At 50.5% G+C, this 21645-nt stretch overlaps 1 protein-coding gene across 2 annotated transcripts; it reads right to left on the reverse strand.

Annotated features, from left to right (window-relative positions):
* Nucleotides 1-2301: 2301 nt before the first annotated feature.
* On the reverse strand, nucleotides 2302-21057 carry Pef1 (penta-EF-hand domain containing 1). Of its 2 annotated transcripts, none has more exons than XM_021636587.2 (5): nucleotides 20939-21057; nucleotides 9452-9716; nucleotides 5230-5385; nucleotides 4626-4769; nucleotides 2302-3140 (listed from the first exon to the last, which is right to left on the reverse strand). In XM_021636587.2, the coding sequence occupies exons 1-5, from the start codon at nucleotides 20960-20962 to the stop codon at nucleotides 2911-2913; spliced, it is 819 nt and encodes a 272-aa protein (XP_021492262.1). In that variant the 5' UTR covers nucleotides 20963-21057; the 3' UTR covers nucleotides 2302-2910. The 2 variants fall into 2 exon arrangements, with proteins under 2 accessions (XP_021492262.1, XP_021492256.1); XM_021636581.2 differs by lacking the exon at nucleotides 20939-21057 and adding an exon at nucleotides 10145-10234.
* Between the last annotated feature and the right edge of the window lie 588 nt (nucleotides 21058-21645).

Here is a 21645-nt window from a genome sequence, read left to right on the forward strand (position 1 = left end):
CGAATGTTCCCTTTCCTTGTCATTACACAAAATCTGTGCCGCTCAGGTTAGTAGTGGAAGGTGGGGTAGCTGGGGGGACGGCAAGAGAAGGCTCTGGAATGCTACGGTCTGCACGACCCCACCCCCACCCCAGATGGACTGACTACAGGCCCGGGCTGCCTTTGGCAGTACCCAGCCGCCGGTGCCCAGGGCGCCGCTCTCTGACACACTTTCTGTTCCTTGACCGATGGCCTCTGGACTGGAAGGTAAGGAGGTGGGTGGGCCGAGAGTGGGTTGACAGATTTACCGTTCCTTGGAAATCAGAGCTTCGTTTTATTTTCTGTGAACTCGCAGAATACAGAGGGCCCTAGATTTGGCCAGCCATGCTCCGGCTGCAAATGAGCTGATTACAAGGCTGCCAAAAAGGCCTCTTGTTGCCAGAGCAGAATGAGAGCACCTTCTGGAGTGCCACTCTGCTATGAGGAGCAGGGGACATCTGGCTGAGGCCACTGGGGGTGGCCACGCCGGCAGGTATTTAATGGATCACAGGCTTCCTTGACCTCACCGGTCAGTAAGTGGAACAAAGTCTTGGAGGCCAGCCCAGGAGCACCTAGGCACCATGGCTCCTTGTAGGCATGCCGTTTTGCTCAGGTCAGGTGTACATGCTCTACAGACTCAGTAGCCCAGCAGCCATGGCTGGCCAGCAGGGGTGAGCAGCCTTGACCATTCTGTGCTCCCACTTGCCTTGCAATCCAAATCAAGCATATAGGCAAGCCTGGGGGTACAGTGTACTTGGGATGAGGTGCGAGGGCTGGATCCCCGTCTTGAGCTCTCAACACCCCCTCCCAGGATAAAGTAGATTATGATTGACACCACTCTAGATTATGGGTGTGGGGGCTAGAGGTGTAGCTAGGTGGTAGGGTCCTTGTTTAACATGTGAGGTGCTGGGTTCCATCCCCGGCCCCACATAGAAAAACAAAAATGTCTTCCAGTGACACAGCTTGGCAGGAGCAGGGACGTCGGGAGCTTCCTGCAGGGGCACAGCACTACCTTACTCTACTGGTGAAAGCCAGCACCATGGTGGGCCTTTACACATCTGCCTGGGGGGCTCTGATACACCCACCGGGGAGCACACTCTGGGGTGGGGGGACAGCTAAGAGGCCAAGAGGAGTACTGCTCAGTGAGGGGAATCTGCTAAGCCCAGGGCTACCGGGTCTAAAAGAGAACCTGGGCTGGGAAGTGGTTAGCCCAGGGCTGCCTAGTGTACAAGAGAACCCGGGCTGGGGAATGCCGGGTAAGCCCACTAGTCTATGAGAGCAGTTAGGGTGCGCTGGGGGAGATGTGGTAGGCTCAACTGTCCAGAAGAATGGCATGCAGAAAGGAGGGGGTTGTGCTCTGGCTAGCCCAAGAGAGAAAACTAGGGCCAGTGGATGTGTTTCCAAAGCTGTAACTTAGAACAGGAAGACTTCTGGCGGCTGAAGATAAAAAGAGGCAGCCTGGAAAGTCCCATTCCCCCTTTCTTTTGGTTCCTGGAGGTTGGTAGATAGAGGCTGGACTCCTTAGAGTCGCTTAAGAGAACCCCAGGAATGGATGGGGCTGGGCTTTTGGATCTGGACTCTTGATTCTAGGACCACAGAGCCACAGCAGCCTAGAGGAGCTGAACTGGCCGAGCCACATAGGCCTGCTGGTCTCTGTGACCTGGAAAACAGTCACAGCCACTCTCTACCCCAACCCTGCTGGGAAGGCAGCCCTGCTGAAGGCCTCTGAGCCTCAGAGCTCTTATCTTCATCTCCCAAAGCCGGAGGATAATCACACCATTATCTGTGATAACCCCCACCACCACCTCCCAGCCAACTAGAATGTCTGGTGTCTTCAGCTTTTGATTGAAATTCTGTCAGCTCATTACAGACACAGTGCAGACGGGGTTATCATGCTGATCTAGAAATGCAACTGGCAGGTACTGGTGTCTGTGCTTAATAAAAGCAGGGGGAGAGTTATGACTTCATAAATGGAGTTTGTCTGGGAGATAAAACTCAGGCCTAAGATAATAAAAAGACCCACAGTTAGAGGTCTGGGGTGGCTGCTTCCAGCCCAGAATGGCAGCCCTAAAACGTTAAGAAATACAGCCTTTGGGCAGATCCCAGACACAGAGGAACCTGGCAGGGCCCCAATTTCACCCTGGCAAACAAGATGATCACCAGGGCCACCAGGACCCCTAGTTCAGCTTCTTTTGCATGCCTTGGAAAGCAGCAGACGCTTCCGTACTCGAACGAGTGAATGAATGGATGAATACGGACACAGAGCAGAGAGGTCACAGGGGGAAACATGGGACTACAGTCTTTTATTGAAGCTTAGTTTCCTGGACTTTTGGCCCCAACTGGGAAAAAAAAAAAAAGCAAATTAAAAACAACATTGGCATAGGATGTGACAACTGTCCCCTGGGGAGTGAAGCTGAATGGAACATGGCAGGCCAAGGTTTGGAGGTCATGGGCCTCATCAGATATGGCCGAGATGGCAGACTGTCCAAGCTTCTTAGCAGGCAAAGCCTCAGGTAAACTAATGCTAACATACCAGGATTATGGGAGTCGAGGAATCCCTGGCACTGGTCCCAGTAAATCTCCCTCATGCTCAGTCTGATTCCACTTTGCAGAAACTGGGCTCACTGACATGGTGGTCTCGGTGCCAGGATGAGAGGGAGTACCAGAAGAGGCCAGCCGATGAGCACTTAGCACTGGCATCAGGGAGTAGAGGGGAAAGCCAGAGCCGAGCAGTCACTTACTCCACCGTCGCCACCACCAGTGCCCCCAAGGCTGTGCCATTCCATAGCCAGGACAGTCAAGCTTCTGTCCTTGCCTAGCTCCGGCTAGGAGAGGAGGAAAAGAAGAGAGGCCCACAGCCCTTGGTGTGCTCCACTCCCTTAGGCAGGCTGAGTCATAACATCCTCGAAGCCGTCATGGTGACGAAGTCCTCAAAGCTGAGCCGAATGTTGCCCTGTACAGCGGTATCCTTCTCCCGGAAGGCCTCAGTCAACACCTGCAGCTGGGTACACACCTTGATGAAGCAGTCGAGCTGCATGGCGGGAGTGGCAGAGCGCGAGCAATAGCGGGAAACCAGGAGCTGGGTGAACTGAGGGCTCAGGTTGTAGCCCATCTGGGACAGAGCTGCAGAGGAAGGGCATGGGGAACAGAGGCCTGCTGTGAGCACCTCACTAGGAACTGCAGCACTGGCACACAGCAGATCAGGGGGCTTGGGGTGGGGCATCAGCTCAGAAGCATGAGGACAGAGAAGTCCTGGGGAGCCAGTCGGATGTCAGGAGCACAGAAGGAGCTCTCTTTGGAGGTGCCTCCCCCACCCATCTCCTCACTGACAAGGTTCATGAGATCCCAGAGAGGCCAGTGGTCATCTGTGATACAGAAGGACGCTTGAGCCACTAAGCACCCTGGCGAGGCAGACGTCAGAGACGGGATGATAGCACATGGGCCACCAAGCAGCCAGTTCTTGCTCGCCCTGCTAAGCCTCACCAGCCCCTCTTGTTACCACTCATGCAGGGGCGAGAGTTAACCCGTGCTTCTAATACGGATTAAAGGCGGCCACGGAGGCCTCCAGCACACACAGTGTCCTGTTTTAGATAAAGGCCATATCCTGGGGTATCAGGCCACAGCCTGCAGGCCGCTGAGATGGCTCCTGCCTCTTCTGCATTCCTCTCCTGCCCAGGAGCAATCTGAGCTCCCTGCTCTGTGAGCCCCTGAGCAAGAAACTAAGCTTCAGTTTTGTCACTTGTAAAAGGGAGACCAGAGGGATCCTTCGCTGATCTGTGTGGAATGGCAAACAGGAAGATGAATTTCAGGGACCTACTCCAATGCTTATTACAGTGCCTGGGGCATGGCAAACACTGATGCTAATTTTGTTATTGCTATCAACATCCACGAAAGGAGCCTGCAAGGCAGTGCTCAGTGCTGATCACCCCTCCCTCTTGGCAGGCGCAGACATGGCATACTCATCCCCAGCCACAGAACTTCTGAGTGAAATGCATGGCCTGGACACAGGACCTGGACCCTGTGGGCAGCCCTTTCCTCTCTGAGGTGATGAAACTCCCCACCGGGCTCTAGGAGAACATTATCATTATTCTGAGAACATGAGCCACATTGGCCATTTGTCCTTGTAACCTACCGGCCTGAGCCCAGGCCACAGGCCTGACCTCAGAGTCTGACTGGAGCCAGATGTGACACTGTGGCACCAGGTCCTCTTACCTACCCTGGACTCTGAGAAGGCACTGGGTCTCAAAATTGAAGAGGAGAGGCCTCTGGCTAAGTGGTGACAGAACTGAGCCCTGAAGCAGGGCTCTTTCCACGATGCATGCTGGGACCACAAGAAGGAACCGCACTGCTCTTCCAAGTTCCCATCTCTCAGAGGGGCTGTCCCACTCGGCACTGTCTGGAGTCCTGTCACCACGGAGCCCAGCACGGATTTAGACGCAGTGTTACCTGACCCTGGATCTTGGCTCAGATTCCATCCAGGGTGCAGAACTGGTGGAATGAGTGGTACAGGGGGGCACTGGGCGGTGAGAGCAAAAGCCCTTGATGTGTTTTAAAGGCATGAAAAGGAGACTAGCTGCGCCATGCCCACTGTGCCCACCGGGCCCTTACCTTGCTGCAGCTCTGTGGAGCTAATGGATCCAGAGTGGTCCCGGTCATACTGCTGGAAGAGGCTCTTCCACTGCTGCAGGAATTTCCACAGGGCTGAGAAGCCAACAACATCGATGCGGCCAGACTTGGTCTTGTCAAACATGTCTGAGTAGGAGGAAGGGAAGGAGGGAGGAAAGCTTCAAGACTGCGGGCCAAGGGCAGCACTGAGGCAGCCCTTCTCCCAGGCTGAAGCAAAGCCCTGTGCCTGAGACATGGCACCAACAGCAGCACCTGGCCGCCCTCCCCCCTGGCCACTGTCAGCCCTGTCCCATCCAGATTCTGCAGGGCTGATGGCTTAGCTCCAAGACTTGGGTCCATGCTGAGCCCCTGCCTGTAGTTTCTTACCAGGGAAGGGAGTGTCTGCCTGCAGAATGGGAAACTGGACCAGCCTGTAATTTATTGAACTAGAACTTGACGATGATGCCAGGTAAAGGAGATCGCATCTGAACCCAGCTCCCTCCCTGGCTGTAGTTCTCTGCAGGCTGACTGCTTGCCCACTTCTGTCAACTGTCAGGGAGCTTGGACCCAGCTCAGGCCTGCATGCTCTTGGAAGGGCAGAACTCACTTATCATCATAAGGCATGTCTCATCATTGAACGAGGACCAGTTGGAGTTGACTAGGGCCTGCTTCAGCTCCTTGAGGGAGATGTAGCCACTGTGATCAGCATCCACTGACTGGAACCAGGAGTAGGCCTCAGGATCCACATTCGGGGGAACACCACCTGGAGGTAGAGGTGGGAACCATGGTAGTCAGACCCAGGCCAAAGAAATGCCAGGGAGCCACTCTGGGTACCTCCCTGGCCACAGGTTTTCCCTTCTGTTCTAGCTGGCTTTATCTGCCAATTTGACATGGCCTGCAATCATCTGAGAAAGTCCTCTTGAAGGACCGGACTGCCCAGATCAGACTGGCCTGTGGGGGACTGCTGATTGTAAACTGATGTAGGAGGGTCCAATCTGTGGGTGGCAATATTCCCTGGGTAGGTGGTCCTGGGTTGTTTAAGGAAACTAAGGAAGTATAAAGCTGCAAGGGAGCCAGCAAACAGTATCCCTCCATAGTTCCTGCTTCTGAGTTCTTGTCCTGACTTCTCTCAGTGATGGACTACACCCTATAAGATAAAGTAAAGCCCTTCCTGCCCTAAGACCCCTTATCAGAGTTCTACCGCAGGAAAAGAAAGACGAGAACCCTTATCCACAAAGCCTCGGGTCTGCCTACATCCTCCACCACGCCCATGCCCTGCTCTGAGGGAGGCTTGCAGTTGATTTCTACCGCAGAGTCCTGCAGAGCTTGTGTACAGTGTCCCAATAACTCTTCTACTTGATTTTATACCCCTCCCCCAATACAGCAAGACATCTCTTTGAATGGCCTGAGGGAGCGAGTGACGAAGGTGGAGAAACAGGGTCAATCTTAGTGAAGCAGAGTTAACTGGCCACAAAAGAGGATTCTTCACACGAGAAGGTATCAGAAACGGACGTACACAGTGTGGAGGGCGTTTGGAACAGAGGACAGGCAGGAGGACAAAGGTTCACCTGACTGAAGGCCTAGTATAGGAAACCCAGCAGGTTTGCCCGCCTTCAACAACAGTGAGTGCACTGGTTAGTGTTCACTGGAGTCCCCGGGGTAAAGGAGCCTCACCAGAGGACTGCCAGATCAGAGCTCTAAGGGTCAGTGGAGGGAAATAAAAGGACACTCAATGTGACTTGCAAGTGGCAAGGGCGGACGGACCTTGCACATTGACGGGCCTGAGAGGCAGGTAGCTCCAGACCCTGCAGCTCTCCGTCTGACGGTCCAGGAGAACAGGCCTGCCATAAAGGGCCTAAGAATCAGCTTTTGCAGTGAGGAGTAGGGACAGGAGGGTTTCACTGTTGTTGGTTTGTTTGTTTTTTTCTGGATAAACTTTTTTGAAACTGCAGGGTAGGAAAGAAGTCGGACTGCTTTTTCTGAGGCCTAGAGTCCAGGGCTAGCTTTCTGGAATTCCATGGGCAGCAGGTTTCTTGAAACCTTGGGTCCATTTTATGGAGGTGGGGAGTTTCCTTTAAGATTGGCCTGTGGGGGCTGGAGAGATGGCTCAGAGGTTAAGAGCACTGTTTGCTCTTCCGGAAGTCCCAAGTTCAATTCCCAGCAACCACATGGTGGCTTACAACCACCTATAGTAAGATCTGGTGCCCTCTACTGGCCTACAGGTGTACATGCAGACAGAACATTGTGTACATAATAAATAAATAAATCTTAAAAAAAAAAAAAGATTGGCCTGTGGAGCTGGGCAGTGGTGGTACACACCTTTAACCCCAGCACTCAGGAGGCAGAGGCAGGCAGATTTCTGTGAGTTTGAGGTCAGCCTGGTCTACAAAGTGAGTCCAGGACAAGCAAGGCTACACAGAGAAACCCTGTCTCAAAAAACAAAAAAAGATTTCCCATGGGCACGTCTCTGAGACACCATCTTATTGCTAGGTGACATAGAAGCCCACTGTGGGCAGTACCCTCCCTATGCGGGTGGGCCTGTGCTGAACAGAAGAGCTAGCTGAGCATGAGCTTTGGAGTGAGCAAGAGATCAAGGCGGCAGGCAGCACTCCTTGGTTTCTGCTTGAAGCTTCCTGCCTTGGCTTCCCTCCGTGATGTAACCTGTAAACCAAATAAACCCTTCTTCCTCTAAGTCACTTCTGAGCACGGTGTTCATCACAACAGAAACCAAACCACAACAAGCAGGGTCACTGGGGAAGGAGAGCCGCCACCACTGGCAGAAAGTTTCTGTGACAAGTGTAGCTTTATGCTTTCATACAGAATTTAGCTTTAGATTCAAGGCAGATCTGGATTCAAGTCCTGATTGGTTTTTCCTAGTTGTGTAACTTCAGGTGAAAGGAGTAACCTCTCTGAATGCCAACTTCCATATTTGTAACATGAACCACTTCCAAGGAGGAGTTGGAATGAATTACGTGAGATGGCAGCAAAACCAAGTCCTTGGCAAAGGCTGGGAGGGGGGTGGTGAGACGTTTTCAGAGAAGGGGTGTTTCAGCTGTTTCTGAAGGAACGAGGAGCTGCGAGGAGGGGCAGGCGTCAGGGCTCAGGATGCCGTGACAGTACCCTGGGCAACCTCTGCTGGGTGGCAGGCGGGGGCTGCTGGCAAGTGGGGTAGCCAGAAGGGCCCTTTGGGGTCTTCTTGCAGCAGAGGAGCACCTCTGATGGTCAGCTCTGTCTTCTACAGGCGTGGTTCTCGAGCCCCGAGGTTGTACTCTCCAGGACTCTGTGGCAAGTGGTGACGGAGTTCTGCTCCTAGGTGTTGCTAGCCACGCTGGGGCGGGGCAATGCGGCCAGTGAGAGGAAGCAGCAGAGGGAGGCTGAGCATGGGAGGCATGCCCCTCCTTCCCTCCCCTGCCCTAGAGATTACTGTCAGGCCCTGGGGGCCAGGCCTCTGAGTCAGGGCCTCCTTTCCCCGCAGACTTTCTATGAGGTCAGACACAAGGTTTTGGAGGATATGGAAATCCACTGCAGAGCTGCTGAGCTGAAAGCCAACAGCCAGATGCTTGGGCTCTGAGAAGATAAATACCACTGGCTGGCAGCGCTCAGAACCCCAGAGGTTTGGGCTTCTCCCCTAGGACCACCTGCCTGGGCACATCCACTCAGCTGCTGCTTGCTTCTTGAGCACAGCATTCCCTGGAGGCCCTTCTCATGGACCAGGGCTGTTCCAAGCTGCCTAACTGGTGCTTGGCCTCCCGAGAATAGTCACTCTGGAAAGGAGCTGACGGAAGTGAGTCTGGGAAAAGCAAGGACTGACAACCACTTTCCCCAACCCTCTGCTAAGAGACCCCAGCTCTCCAATCTCTGCCCTCATCTTGTCCAACATCTCCCTTCCAGCCCGCATCTTTCTTTCCCCTTCTCCATCATCTTGTTTGTCAAAGCGGCCCTCACATCAAATGCCAGCACTGCTCAGCCCTATAACCAGTCCTCTTACAGAATGCTGTCTGGCATTAACTGCATGTGCTGAGCCCAGTGTTAAGCTGCAGCTTCACATTTAATTCAGCCTGTGAGGCTGAGGCACTGTCCCTATTTGACAGAGGTGGACACTGAGCCTTGAAGAGGTAGTCTGGCCAGGTCAGTAAGAGGCTGACCTTTAAAGCTAAGCTTTCACTAATCATACCATCTTGTCTTTCTACAGATGACGTCAGTCACCCTCTTACAGGAACAGAGTTTCTTCTCTCATGGACTACATTGCTGTCGCCAGTTATCTGCAGATCTCCCTTCCCAGTACAAGCACTGTCCGCCCTCGCCTATGGCCTGGTGGAGTAAGGAGCTCCCTATGAGAGGCACACCATCTCCTGCTGGAGTCAGGCTCAACAGCTGGATATGCTTCAGCCAAAAGACCATACATAGATGAGCCATCAATCCTCCAGAGAAGAACCTTAAGAGGTACCGCCCAGCCCTGCTAGCTTCTTATTCTTCTTCTCCACCCTAAGGACAACATGTCCCCCAACGAGGATGTTCCTTCAGCAATGATCCCAGAATGAAAAGACACGTGGAACAGAAACTCAGCTGCTAGCCTGCAGCTGCTGACACCCAAGCGGGAGTGAGCAAGTGATGGGAATGCTTGTTGAAAGCCAAGAGAACTTTGGAAACATTAGCCCAGAAAAGCTAACTGATGGCCCCCTCATCCTGCCAGTACAGGTAAAGCAGGGAGGGAGGGGCTGTGGGCTAGAGACCGGGGTGCTTGCACATCCACAGGAAGCAACAGGATGGGACATGGATAGCTTAGACCAGCCAGAGGTTCTAGATTGGGAGCTGAAGAGTCCACTTACCCTGTCCATAAGGTCCAGGCTGCTGGGCACCATAGGAACTTGGAGGAGGCTGGCCGTAGGGGCTCCCTGGAGGTACACCCCCATATGGTCCGCTCGGCGTTCCAGAGGGGAGTCCTCCAGCACTGGGGTATCCATAGGGTCCTCCGGGGGCAGGACCTCCGTAAGCACCGCCGGGGGGGAGTCCACTCCCATACTGGGCCCCAGGTCCAGGGTAGTAGCCACCCGGGGGTGCTCCAGGTGCCTGTCCTGCAGCTCCTGGGCAACTCTGTGGGGGGAACAGGCATGAGCAGGGTGATGGAAGAAGCCACAGCCCCGCACTCTACAGCCAACGGGAACCTGCCCTGCCATCCTTACGACTGTTTCTACAGGGGAGGCTGGACTTACAGCGCTTTGCACAGGTGGTCCTGAGGTTTCCAGGGAAACTACCAGTTACCCAAGGTCACCCCAAGGTCACGTACAAGTTCAGGCTGGAATCTTGTCCTCCTGACTCCTCTTTCTTGCACATCAAAGGCCCTACAAAGGGTCTGGGATCATGCCTAGCTTGCAGCTTTACCCCAGCCTCTAGTGTGTAACGGATGTGTAAATAATTATATGACCGGGCAAGTGAACCAGGCGGAATGCTCAGCTGCTCCGCCTGCACCTCCAGAACTCACAGCACAAGTGCAGTCTCTGCCACACAGCCCTGGCCCTCACCAGCCACCAGTGACGTGCCCACAGCGTGGACCCTCCACAGCAGCTCTTCCCTGTCTTCGTTAGCTGACCACACATGGATATTCCCCGTTCTCATGACTCTGAGGCAGGTGGGGAGCCCATTCCCAGGGCGGTAGGGACAGTGGCCAGACACTACAGTTCAGCTTTGTCACCCACAAACACACGTCAATATTGCATTAAGGAAGGAGAATGAAGCAACTTCCTCTTCAGAGTAGTTTGAACAAGATCCAGCCCAAATATGAATCTTCCATTCCTCTCCCTCTGCCTTTTGTCTGACCCAAACAAAGAACAGTTAGTGCGTTAGAAACAGGATGTGTACTTCTTGGAGAAAAGCCCTGTATGGAAGTAATGGAATTCTATAGAGTCTTTATAGGAGGGAATGAAAGGAGTTTTGTCCCCTAAACAAGCAAAAGCTATTTGCCATTCTTCTTCCTTTGTGAAAGGAAGTTGAAATTATTTTCAGATATAGATAGATTGAAAATATCAGGGGCTTGTCCAGTAAGTTGGATAGCTCTGGTCTGTCCTGTTGAATATGAATCATTTCTCTGTTGGTTTGGGGTGGGGGGAAGGTGTGTTGAGAAGAGACACCATTGTTGTCTGAAGAGAGAGTTCATGGCTGCAAGGGAAAGAGGCATGTTCAAGATAGACAGAGACTGGTAAATCTAAGCATCTTCTGGAAAGCTGTCTTTGTTCCAGGGCTCAAGCCACCAGCTGTTAATTGTTGTAATGCAAAAGGAATTACTGTAGGAGGTGGGTTCAAGTCCTGTATGAGAGGCAAAAAACTTGAAAAAGAGCCACTCTGGGAATTCCCAAAAAAGGCCAAATCAAACTGATACTGCTCAAGAGCTAATAAAAAGGATTTAACATTATTTTTTTTTGGGGGGGGAGACAAACTTGTAATCAAACAAAAATAAACCAAAGCAATTCTTAATCATCAGGGTATAATGGAATAGTACAAAAGGCAATATTTTCCATCAATAATGGTTACATAGCAGTGATGAAGGAACTCTAGGTTGTATGGCTCTAGGGGATGAAGACAAGATTAGCAGCACAGAGATCATGTAAATGCCTCCATTTACAAGATTTGGGGGGAAATAAAGACAGGATTTTTTCCAGGCACCGAATAATGAATGGTTCTGTATGGTGTGCCTGAAGTTGTTCTTGGATTAGCTGACATAGCTAAGTTTGCTCCCATTAATAGGCCAGTGAGCTCCCCATCGGGGGCCTTCTATCCAAGAAAGTTTGGGTTGGTATTACTACTCATGGCCCGGAGGACAATTCAGGTACAGGGCTTGCCTAACCCCATTGAGATAGGGGGTCTCTACCCCAGGGGTAAAAGGGAAAGGTGGAAAAATGGCAGTTCAATTTTGGAAAACTACACATAAGGTTTTTGTACTTACAAAAGGAGGGAAATACTTTTGTCACCAACTCCTTGAATGTCTACAAGTGGGGACTGAATGTGCCAATTAGAAGGCTGGTGTTATTTATCTATAACAGAAACTCCAGCTGCTGTGTCCCTAATGCCCTTCATGGGAATTTAGCTGACAGAAACACCAACTGAGTCCAGTGTGCTCTTTGGAAACAAGTTCTTGGCTTCATAACCATTATCAAGGGTGAGTGGGGTTGGAAAAGGAATAATAATCAATTTTGTCAATTGAGTTGGAGTTGGAATTTCTTGGAGCAGCTGGAAATAAACTAAAACATGATCTGACAGTGTGATCTGAATCAATGACACCTGGAGGAAAGAGATCTGGGTAGGCAACACCCCTTTTACAGTCCAGTGGAACTTACCTAAAATCAAGTCAAAACCTTTGTTGGGAGGGGTCTCCACACATCTGTGGGGGCCCCTTTCCCTCTCCTAATACACCTAATTTGCATCTTTAACTCTAGATAAATCTAGAATTACTTTTGACAATCAAACCTCTCAATGTTTTAGGTTTGGGGCGGAGCTGGCTGTCGTTCGGCAGAGGCACGACAAGGTGTGAGTCCAGCCTGCGCCCCAACAGAGGCAGCACAGCAGCAGGGCACTGGGACCACAAGCTGGAAACAAGTGGGGGTTTGCCACCCTGGGCACTCATTCTTGCTCCCCCAAACTGGATCGCCTTCGTTATCAACTCTAGATGTACACTGGCTGGCCAAGTGAAACCATTTTTACATTCACAGCAGATTTAAGAAAGGGTTTTGCCATACTGAAATTTACTGGCAAGTTTTGTTTACATTGTTTTTGGAATGGCCTCTTTTTCCACGTTTGAAACACACAGCGGGCCACAAGCCTGCTGCCGGATTCTGAGCCCGCAGCTACTCTGTGTTAACGCTTTGGCGGGCTTCTATCATATCAGCATAGTATGAAAAGGATTAGCGACTACAGAATGCAGAAGGGTTTTTGTTTTGTTTTGAAAACAGGGTTTCTTTGTGTAGCCCTGGTTGTCCTAGAACTAGCTCTATAGACTATTCTGGCCTCAAACTCACAGAGATCCACCTGCCTCCTGGGCACTGGGATTAAAAGGCCCACCACTGTCAGGCAAAGATATTTGTTTTGTTGTTTTTTTCAGTCAGAATTTTCATTTTTGTGAGCCAATGAAAGGTAAGGTGACAGCAACTTCTTTATTATCTGTCTTTCAATAGCTTGCTGTGTGCACTGCCAACAAAGCCCATCAAGGACTCTGTAGACTTTTGTCTGATGGTGGTAAAGGACCCCGAGGGAGTATCAGGACCAGGAACTTTGATCCCAGCCATTGTAGTAGCTAAGGGCTGCCAAGCTGCTGAGCCTGGGTTGCAAAGTTTCCTCATCTGATTAATTGATCATAAGTAACGTCTTGGGTGGTGGTGGGGGTGGGGGTGTGTGTGTGCTACCTTTGGTTGTGAGCGGCAATGGACAGGCATTTGTCTATCCATTCCCAGAGCCATTATTGAATAGTGGTAAAAACTTTTATAAGGACTTGCCAGCCAAAGGCATTACTTCATACGTATTTGCAATAACATGATTCCTCTGGTAAAATGGTTTGAACCTCATCTTCTGCAACAAGTGTTGTGAGATCTTTGTATGTGGTGAATGGGGCCCTTCATGGGCGGGGTTTGGTCCTACTCTAATGACTGGAAATTCGGTCAGCAGGCTACTTTATGGACAGGGATACTTTACTAGGTTACCAGTTGCCAGAGAATTAGGAAGAGGAAGTGCATGAAACTCAGTAGGAGGCATTCCCGGGATACCCCTTTTTCTTCGGAAAAGGCTATACGGCTAACCAACTTGGTTCCAGGGGATTAAATGTTTTGGTTGAACTCGCTGTACAGACAATGCAATTGGTCACCAATTCTTTCCCAAGACTGCTGAATCAAGTGTCCTATGGTTAGGATACCAGAGACAATATACCTTAATAACAGTCAATAGTTGATAAATTCATCTTAATAACATTTTAGCTTAAATCCCTTTAAGTAGTTCTCAGTTGCTCTGCATGTGCATGAGTTTCAAGAGACAGAGTTCCCCACAGTAAGAGCAAATTAAGAAGGTAGAGGCACCAGGCTTTTGGGAAAGCGCACTTGCTCCTTGTGACTGATTGAGAGGTGGAAGCAAACTGGGCTTGACAGAAAAAGGAAAAAAAAAAAAGGTAAGCATGGGTGTGTATGCGTCCCCTGCTCCTGGGATCTGCTTACTAATTTAGCCAGTCTGAGACATCCTGATCTCCCTTGACCTCAGGATGTCTCTACCCTGCACAGTGGGAAAGGAAGGAGCTTCGGGGGAGATTCCTGTTGCTCTCAGTCTCTTTTAGTGACCATGATGCCCAAAATTAAAAACCCCTTTTTCGGAGCCAGGCGGTGGTGGTGCACACCTTTAATCCCAGCACTCAGGAGGCAGTGGTAGGTGGGATCTCTGTGAGTTTGAGGCCAGCCTGGTCTACAGAGCGAATTCTAGGACAGCCAGGGATATATAGAAAAACCTTGCCTCAAAACAAATGAAGAAACAGAACAACACCAGCAACAAAAACTCACATAATAAGGAACGAAAATGAAGCAATTCCTGTTGCAGTGACTTGACAAAAGCCAGGCAAAATGTGATTTCTCCACTTCTCCCCACGTCTTCTGTTGGATTTTAACAAAACTCTATTTATTGAACAGCAGAGAAAATGGCATATGAAGAGAATGAAGGGCATTTCCTTCCTTCCTTTTTCCTTTGATTTTTTTGCGGGGGAGGGGGTTTCTCTGTGTAATGAAGTTCTGGCTGTCCTAGAACTCCCTCTGTAGACTGGCCTCAAAGTTGGTGACCCTCCTGTCTTTGCCTCCCAAGTGTTGGGATTAAAGGCATGGTGCCACCATTCAGCTCTTAAGAGATACTTTTCTATAGAGGGTTTTAGCATAGTTTTACAAAGTTTTACTTCACTGGCCCAGAACAGTGCTCAAAACTGCTCACAGGTGTTGGCTGTTTCCAGAAAATGACCACCACATCTAGGTCAGAGACATGGGAACGTATATAACTTAAAAATAAAGCTCTGCATTTAGCTTGGGTGGTAAAAGTTGACTGCATGGGGAACCCAAGGCAGGTAAAGGGTGGTTACACTGTTCTCTTAAAAGCAGGTTAAACTTTACACAGGCTGAGTATGCAGGTGGGCAGCAGACTGAGTACGCAGTAGGCTGGCAGGTGATCTCTTCGCTGCTAGGGCTGGAAAAAGTTCAGTCTCTCTGAATGAAGGAGGTATTTTCAGGAAAATGTATCAGCACGCTGACTGAATGATTCAGCTTCACTAAGCCTCTGGATCCTTAGATACAGTGCCTGCCTCGCCCTGCCTGCTTTGTGAATGAAATGAGGCTCGTCACCCGCAGCCCGATGGAACAAGAACTTGACATGCAGTAACTATTAATGACAGTGCCCCCCTCTAGAGAGGAGGAAACTCGAGGTCAGAGAAGGTGCACACAAACTGTGCGGAGCCAGGTCCAGAAACCAGAGGAGACCTATAGCTTTTCCATCCCCTCTCTTGTCCACCTCTGCACTACTAGCTCGTGGCCTTGCAGGCCCAGTGCTCCATTTCCCATCCCTATCTGGGTTTGGCAGAGCACAGAGCAAACAAACAAACATGTGTATTGTTTGTTTATTTTTATGTACTTATCTATCCCTCTCCCCACAAAATTGCTTTGATCAAAGCTAGTAGTGCCACGCTGGCCTTTGAAGGATGTACAGGTAGTCCCCACCAAAAGGAGGCAAGGGAACACTGTAGACACAAGAAGACAGACAAAGCACAGACTTAGGAATGAGCATAGTGTGGTCAGGGAATGGCAAGAGCATGATGTGACCCCAGAATGGAAGGCCCTTCAACCTCCTTAACTAAGCACCTCTCTTGCTGTTTTTCAGTTGGTGGGTGAGTTATCTGTGCCTGGCCAAAGTCTCCCTCACCCAACAATAAGTTCTCTAGGGACCGACACAGAGTTCCTTTCATTATCATCATCACCATCATCATCATCATCATCATCATCATCATCATCACCACCACCACCACCACCACCATACCCCAGGCCCAGCACAGTGCCTGGTGCCTGTAAGCCTCTATAAATATGTGAACAGATAAGCGCTGCTTTGCAGAGTTAGGAATTTATGCTGGAGAAAAAAGAGCACCACAGAAGCGTTTCTGATGGAGAAGGAATGTGCTCTGAGCCTTGTTTGGAGAAATAGCCAGTGTGGGTTTGGAGGATGAGCTTGGGGGTATGGGAGGTGGGCCACAGCCCAGGTGCTGAGCAGGCAGAGCATGAACCAGACAGCAGGCGCATGGATGGGAAGATCGGGGTGAATTCTGAAGCTATTTCAAAGATAGACTAGACATGACTTGGCAAGTAATTGGATTAGGCAAGAGATGGAGGGGGAATGAAGAGAGCAAAGTGTTTGGAATGACTCAGGTTTTTAGCTTCCACATAAGGAAGAAGGCAGAGCCACCGACTAAGGCAGAACAGGCTGGGGAGGAAGAGTGTGTAAGGCTTTGGGCTGGACCCAGCATCACTGAATTGCAAGTTAAGGTCTGAACCAGAAATGAGAGATCTCCAGAGAGATCTTGGACTCCATGTTCCACTGCCAACACTTTCCAGACATTTCCTAGCAGTATTTCAGACCCATAAACACGAGACTTGGGGCAGAGGGCAAAACACAAGAGTTCAGGAGCCATGGTTTCTAGAGTATAACAGAAAAGAATCTCTAGGTCCTGGCTGATGGAAATAAGCTCTATCTGACAGTTTTCAGGGCCGGGGGACACAATTAGTGAGGCTTGGGAGGTGCTTTAAGTTCAATCTGCTCTCACTGGTTCCTTGAACCTAAGAGCTAAACGCTCGTCCCCATTTTAGAGATGAGGAAACAAATGCCCAAAGTTTAATATATTTTAGCTCAAGCGGTTAAAATGAGAAATGGATTCAAAATAGTACCTGCACATATGAGGGCCTAGCATATGCCTGTGCCAGGAGCTGTGCTAAAAACACCTGTCAAGTCTGACATTTTTCCACGGTGGACATGGGTAGTGGGGAAGGCTGGAGGTGAGCTTTCAGCACTCAGAACAGAGAACCTCACATGGCATTCTTTTTTCAGGGCAGCACCTAGACCCCCAAGGCAGTTCAGTTCAACTTTCCAGCAGTCTCTGTTTGCACTCCTGCAGGTGACAGAGAGCTCAGCCCCTCCCAATTCAGATATTCTTGCATTCCCTTTTAGTTCCAAGGGCTCATTTTTCTACCTCTGAGCAGAGGTATCAAAGCGGGTCTCTACTGACTCCTGATGAGGAAGGGGCGGAGACCACAATGCAAAGGCAAGCTGCTCAGAGCTGCCTTTCAAGTGCCTGATGGAAGAGGCAGGAGCCTAAGCGAAGGGGTTAAACAGCCACAGGAAGACAGAAGGAATGGGCTGGGCAATCACCGGCAGCGCCTTCTGAAATATTTAAAGGTCAGAAACATGCAACCAATGAACAAGGAGCCAGGAAGTGTCCCAAGACTTTAATTACCACTTCTGTGCTGACACGCCAAAATCTCTTTCCAGCTTCATCTCCCCTGAGCTGCAGACCCACAGACCCAACGGCCTCCTGACCTTCCCCCCACCTTGTTTCTCTCTCTGTCCTCATCTCTAGCGCCTCCCGCCACACACTCAGCCAAATCAACGCCTTCGTGCCTCCCTGCCTCCCTGTCACCCCAAATAAACAGCACGTTCCTTCCCCTCTTCCTCCCAACAGCCTGTCACCCAGCTCTTAACAGGCCACTGTCCTATTTAGTGGAGAGGACTGCAAGAGCTTGGAAACTGGCCACCTCGCCTCAACCTCTCCCACGTCAATCTCTTCTTTCAAGGCCCCATAGTTAGAACTCTGTCGGACAAATGCAACAAGCCCTTTCACCATCTCCCCTCCCTCGATATTCAGACCGCTCAAAATGACATATGGGACCCTCTGGGATCTTGCTCATGTTTCTGGTCTTGTTTTCTTGCCTCCTGGCCCGTCATCATTAAAACCAGACTAATCTTAAAACTGCCCCCAGATACTGGACTTTCGTATTCTCTAAACAAGCTCTCATGTAATCCTGATACAAACCTACACTAAGAAAAACGAACTATGGCATGTACTTTCTTACTTGCTTCCTGGTCTCCGTGAAGTCATTTCCTTAGCTCCCATACATTCCCCCGCCCCTTCCCACATCTGCTGGTGATTCTTCCTGCGCCCACCCACACTGGGATGGCCCTCCTGCACTATCCTAATACCTTATACCCACTCCCACCCAACACTTAGAATCTACATATCTGTACTGCCACGGTCCCACTCTGAAGAAGGGGAAACTGAGCTTTGGGTCTTTACGACAAATTTCTGTAAGCACGTGGCAGAGCAGGGATGTGAAAACCAATCTCTTAAGCTCTTACTGCGCCAGAGGGTGCTTGCCTTTTACTACTCCAACACCCAGGTAGCATTTGGGCACCCTGGGCCGGAGGCAATGGAAAATTACGGGAACGGTGACTCCCGCCGATGGCTGTAATCCTCCAGAGCCATGCGGTGGGTGGAAGGCAGGCAGAATTGCTGAGCCTTTGCACGACTTCAAACAACCGCTTTTCCTTTCTGAGAACACCTGGGATGAGGAGGCAGACAACTGTAAGGTGGGGAGAAAAGCACCACTTCTCTATTCCTGACACTTTCTCCTTTTCAGTGTTCTGCCCTGAGCATAAGCCCAGGCAGTGTGGGGCAAAGCAACCCTCAGGGCGGTGGCGGTCCATACACTGCCATAGCCTATGCGCCAGCAACGTGCAGAGCTCCCTGGATGCGTTACTGTATATTCCATCCTTTTCACAGGTGCTATTTCCCCCTTTCTGTGGGTAAGGACATTAAGGCTCAGAACCCTTAAAGGATCCACCCGAGTGCATACAGCACTTATCAAGCAGGAAGAGTCGGATTCTTGGCCAGCTCTGTGTGTCACTGCTTCTGGAGTGTGTACACGTCATCCCCACCATTTATTAAGACACAGATTATTAAGACACAGGAGGACAGCCACATCAGTATCCTGTCTGCTGTGCAAGCAAGACGACCTACCTGCATGGATCCTCAGCACCTAAGCAAAGCAGCCAGGTGTGGTAAAGTGTGACCGGGGAGGCAGAGACAGTGAGGACCCCTGGAGTCCCTGGCCAGAGAACCTAGCTCGGTGAGTCCACACTTGAGTTGGAGAGTCACTGGGATAGCTACTCATTGTCACCCTTTGGCGTCTAGATGCTCACACACACACCCCTCAGGATTCTGAGGTGTGATCCGTGCCATTCTAAGCTCGGAACAGGTCTTAGGTGGGACCCAAATCTGTCCTTTAAACGAGCTCTCAGGCAATTCTCATACCAACCAGCCACTAAAAAAATAAAAGAAAAAAAAAAGAAAAAAGTACTATGGTGGGTTGGTTAGGAGCACTGGCTGCTCTTCCAAGGGACCCGGGTTCAATTCCCAGCATCTACATGGCAGCTCACAACTGTCTGTAACTTCAGTTCCAGGGGATCCAACAGCCTCACACAGACACACATGTTCAAAACACCAATGCACACGAAATTAAAAATATATATATATATTTTTAAAAGTTCTTTTAAAAAATATACTAGGCAATGCTTTTCCAAACTGAGCTCCTCGGGAACACAAACACACACACACACACACACACACACACACACACACCACACACACAGAGGCCAGACATAATGCAAAACAGATGGGGTAGGGTGTTCCCTGATTAAGTATTTTTTTTTTTCAGAAATATTGCACATTCTGTCTTTCTGACAGGTTTACAGTGATCATTACCAAGCTGTATTTAACAGAGCATTTTCCAAATTTGCTTAACCACAGAGTCCTCCTCTGTTAACGGCACCCGTTAACATCTCACGAAACCCGGCACGGGGAAGGAAGTCTGGGAAACACTGCCGTCATACTCCGTCTCAGCCCACACTGGCCCCTTACTCCCTTCTGCTAAGTCCGCCATAAACGGAGTTCAAAGCTCTAATGGCCTCACCCTCACTTGCTATGTGTGACCTTTAAGCCTCTCTGGGCTTGCTCCTCAGCCGTATGTCAAAACAGCAAGCCTTGGATGCCTCCAGGGTCTTCGTATCAGCACAGTGGAGGGGTCCAACTGCTGTGCAGGGGCCAGCACGATGACTCAGTGGCTAACGGTGCTTGATGCCAGGTCCAAGGAGGTTGAACCTCAGGAATTCCTGTGCATGGGCAGATGTGTAGTTTCTGCCCCTGGCCCCCATACACACACAAAGCAAATGTAAGAAATGCTGTAGTAACTGGATAGGACTATCCATCTTCTGGCCTGTGACTATGGTCAATCAAGGCTTGCTAATATCCCATTTGATTCCGTTTTTTACTTTTCTTGCATGAAATTAATCTCTTAAATTACTCTGTCATCAGGGCAATTATTTTGTCCAGTGTGAAGGGAGGGGGCAGCTTTGAAAACTCCTACAGAGTAATATTACACTTAACTGTATAGCATATCCTCTACAAGAATCACACAGTTCCTCCTAATAACTCTGTGAGGCGAGGATCACTACGTGACCCGTTTTATGAAAGGAAACTAACTCAGAGAAACGACTTAAAACTAATGTGGCCGAGACATGATTCTACTTTTGACTCAAAACTGCATTTTGAGCCTCACCACTCCTGTCGCCTGACTGATTAAAACATCGCTATCCTGTTCCCGGCTGGTGTGAGGCAAGCTCTAGCAAGGGAGGAAGACGCACCTTGCAGACAATTCAGGTTCTTGGCTCTGCCGCCTAACTATCTGGTGACTTCAGATAAACTCAGTCTTCTCTAGGTTCCACTTTTTCTCCCTGTGAAATGACGCTGGTGAGTGGTGTACGCACGCATCTCACTTCTGGCACCTCCTCCCACTGACTGTCCTGATTATTTTGTCGCAGTACGAGCTGGGTGAGTCGGGAAACCTGTTTTTATCCCACGCCCAGAAAGAAACCAGGGGACCAGAGCTTTGCCAGCACAGAGGACCCTGCCCCATCGGAGACTTGAGGGGTGAGCCTTGATCCGGCCCAGCCCGAATCTACCTATCCAAAGCCCCCAAACTCTGGCTTGAGCGACGTCAGAGGGGACGCGACACAACCTCTCGAGTGGTCCTAGGTGTGACGTGGGACGAGCGCGACAGACCGGCCTCCTTTGTTTCCCGCTCACGCAAGGCCTCTCTGGGGTGAACCTCTGCGTGGAGAGGGCGTAGATAGAGTGAGGAGGAAGAACCGAGGATGGAGAGTGGTCCCGGGCCTCTAGACAAAGTCCAGACATTGACGCAGCCGCTACAACTCACCTGCCCGTAGGGATAGCTGGCCATGGCGATTATGACGTCATACGGTGGCGGGAGGCAGGGCTTCCTGCCCGCCAACGCCTCTCTCGTTGGGCTTGAGGGCGGGCCCACTTGTGACTGGCCGGTAAGGCTGTCAGTCTTCCGGCCAACAAACGGAAGTGCTACTTAGGGCGATGGGCGGGTACCTAGCAGAGGGACTGGGGGAGCAGGAGGGGTCGGGTAGGAGTGTCCGGAAGTGTTGGTGGCGGCAGTGGAACGCTTGTTTTAATTTTTTTTGTGTGTGACCTGGAGCTGAGCAGGTATCTGTTGGGCAGACTGGGTCGGTTGTTTCTGTGGTGGCCATATTAGAACTCCGGCAGATCGGACACTTGTCAGTTACATCACGTTCTCCGGTCATTTTATTTTGATGCCCAGGCGGTTGCCATGGCAACTGGGAGCTAGCCCCCTCCTGGAACGCAGATGCCATATAGTACTTGGGTGCTAAACAGGGCTTTAGACCGTGGAGAAAGGTGAAGCCTCCAGAGTAGAAGGAAAATTAAGATGACCTGGTGTTTCTTTCTTCATAAACGGGGAAACTGAGGTCCAGAAAGGCAATGAGTTATTTGCCTAAATTCACAGTGAGTTCACAACAAAGTGCAGCCTAGGATTAGTGTTAGTGGATGGCTAGGTCTCAACAAGGAGCTCTTGTCCCCTTTGTAGGTCAAATTCCA

The sequence above is a fragment of the Meriones unguiculatus genome, chromosome 3, assembly GCF_030254825.1.
Source record: "Meriones unguiculatus strain TT.TT164.6M chromosome 3, Bangor_MerUng_6.1, whole genome shotgun sequence".
In the NCBI taxonomy this organism is placed as follows: domain Eukaryota; kingdom Metazoa; phylum Chordata; class Mammalia; order Rodentia; family Muridae; genus Meriones; species Meriones unguiculatus.

Excerpts from the sequence above, each read along its gene's own strand:
- Pef1 (XM_021636581.2), bottom strand. The coding sequence starts at position 10,219 with ATGTGTGGTCAGCTAACGAAGACAGGGAAGAGCTGCTGTGGAGGGTCC. Across the intron at positions 9,717-10,144 it reads GGGCACGTCACTGGTGGCTG|AGTTGCCCAGGAGCTGCAGG; the intron begins GTGAGGGCCAGG and ends TTCCCCCCACAG. Across the intron at positions 4,770-5,229 it reads GACATGCCTTATGATGATAA|ACATGTTTGACAAGACCAAG; the intron begins GTGAGTTCTGCC and ends CCTCCTACTCAG.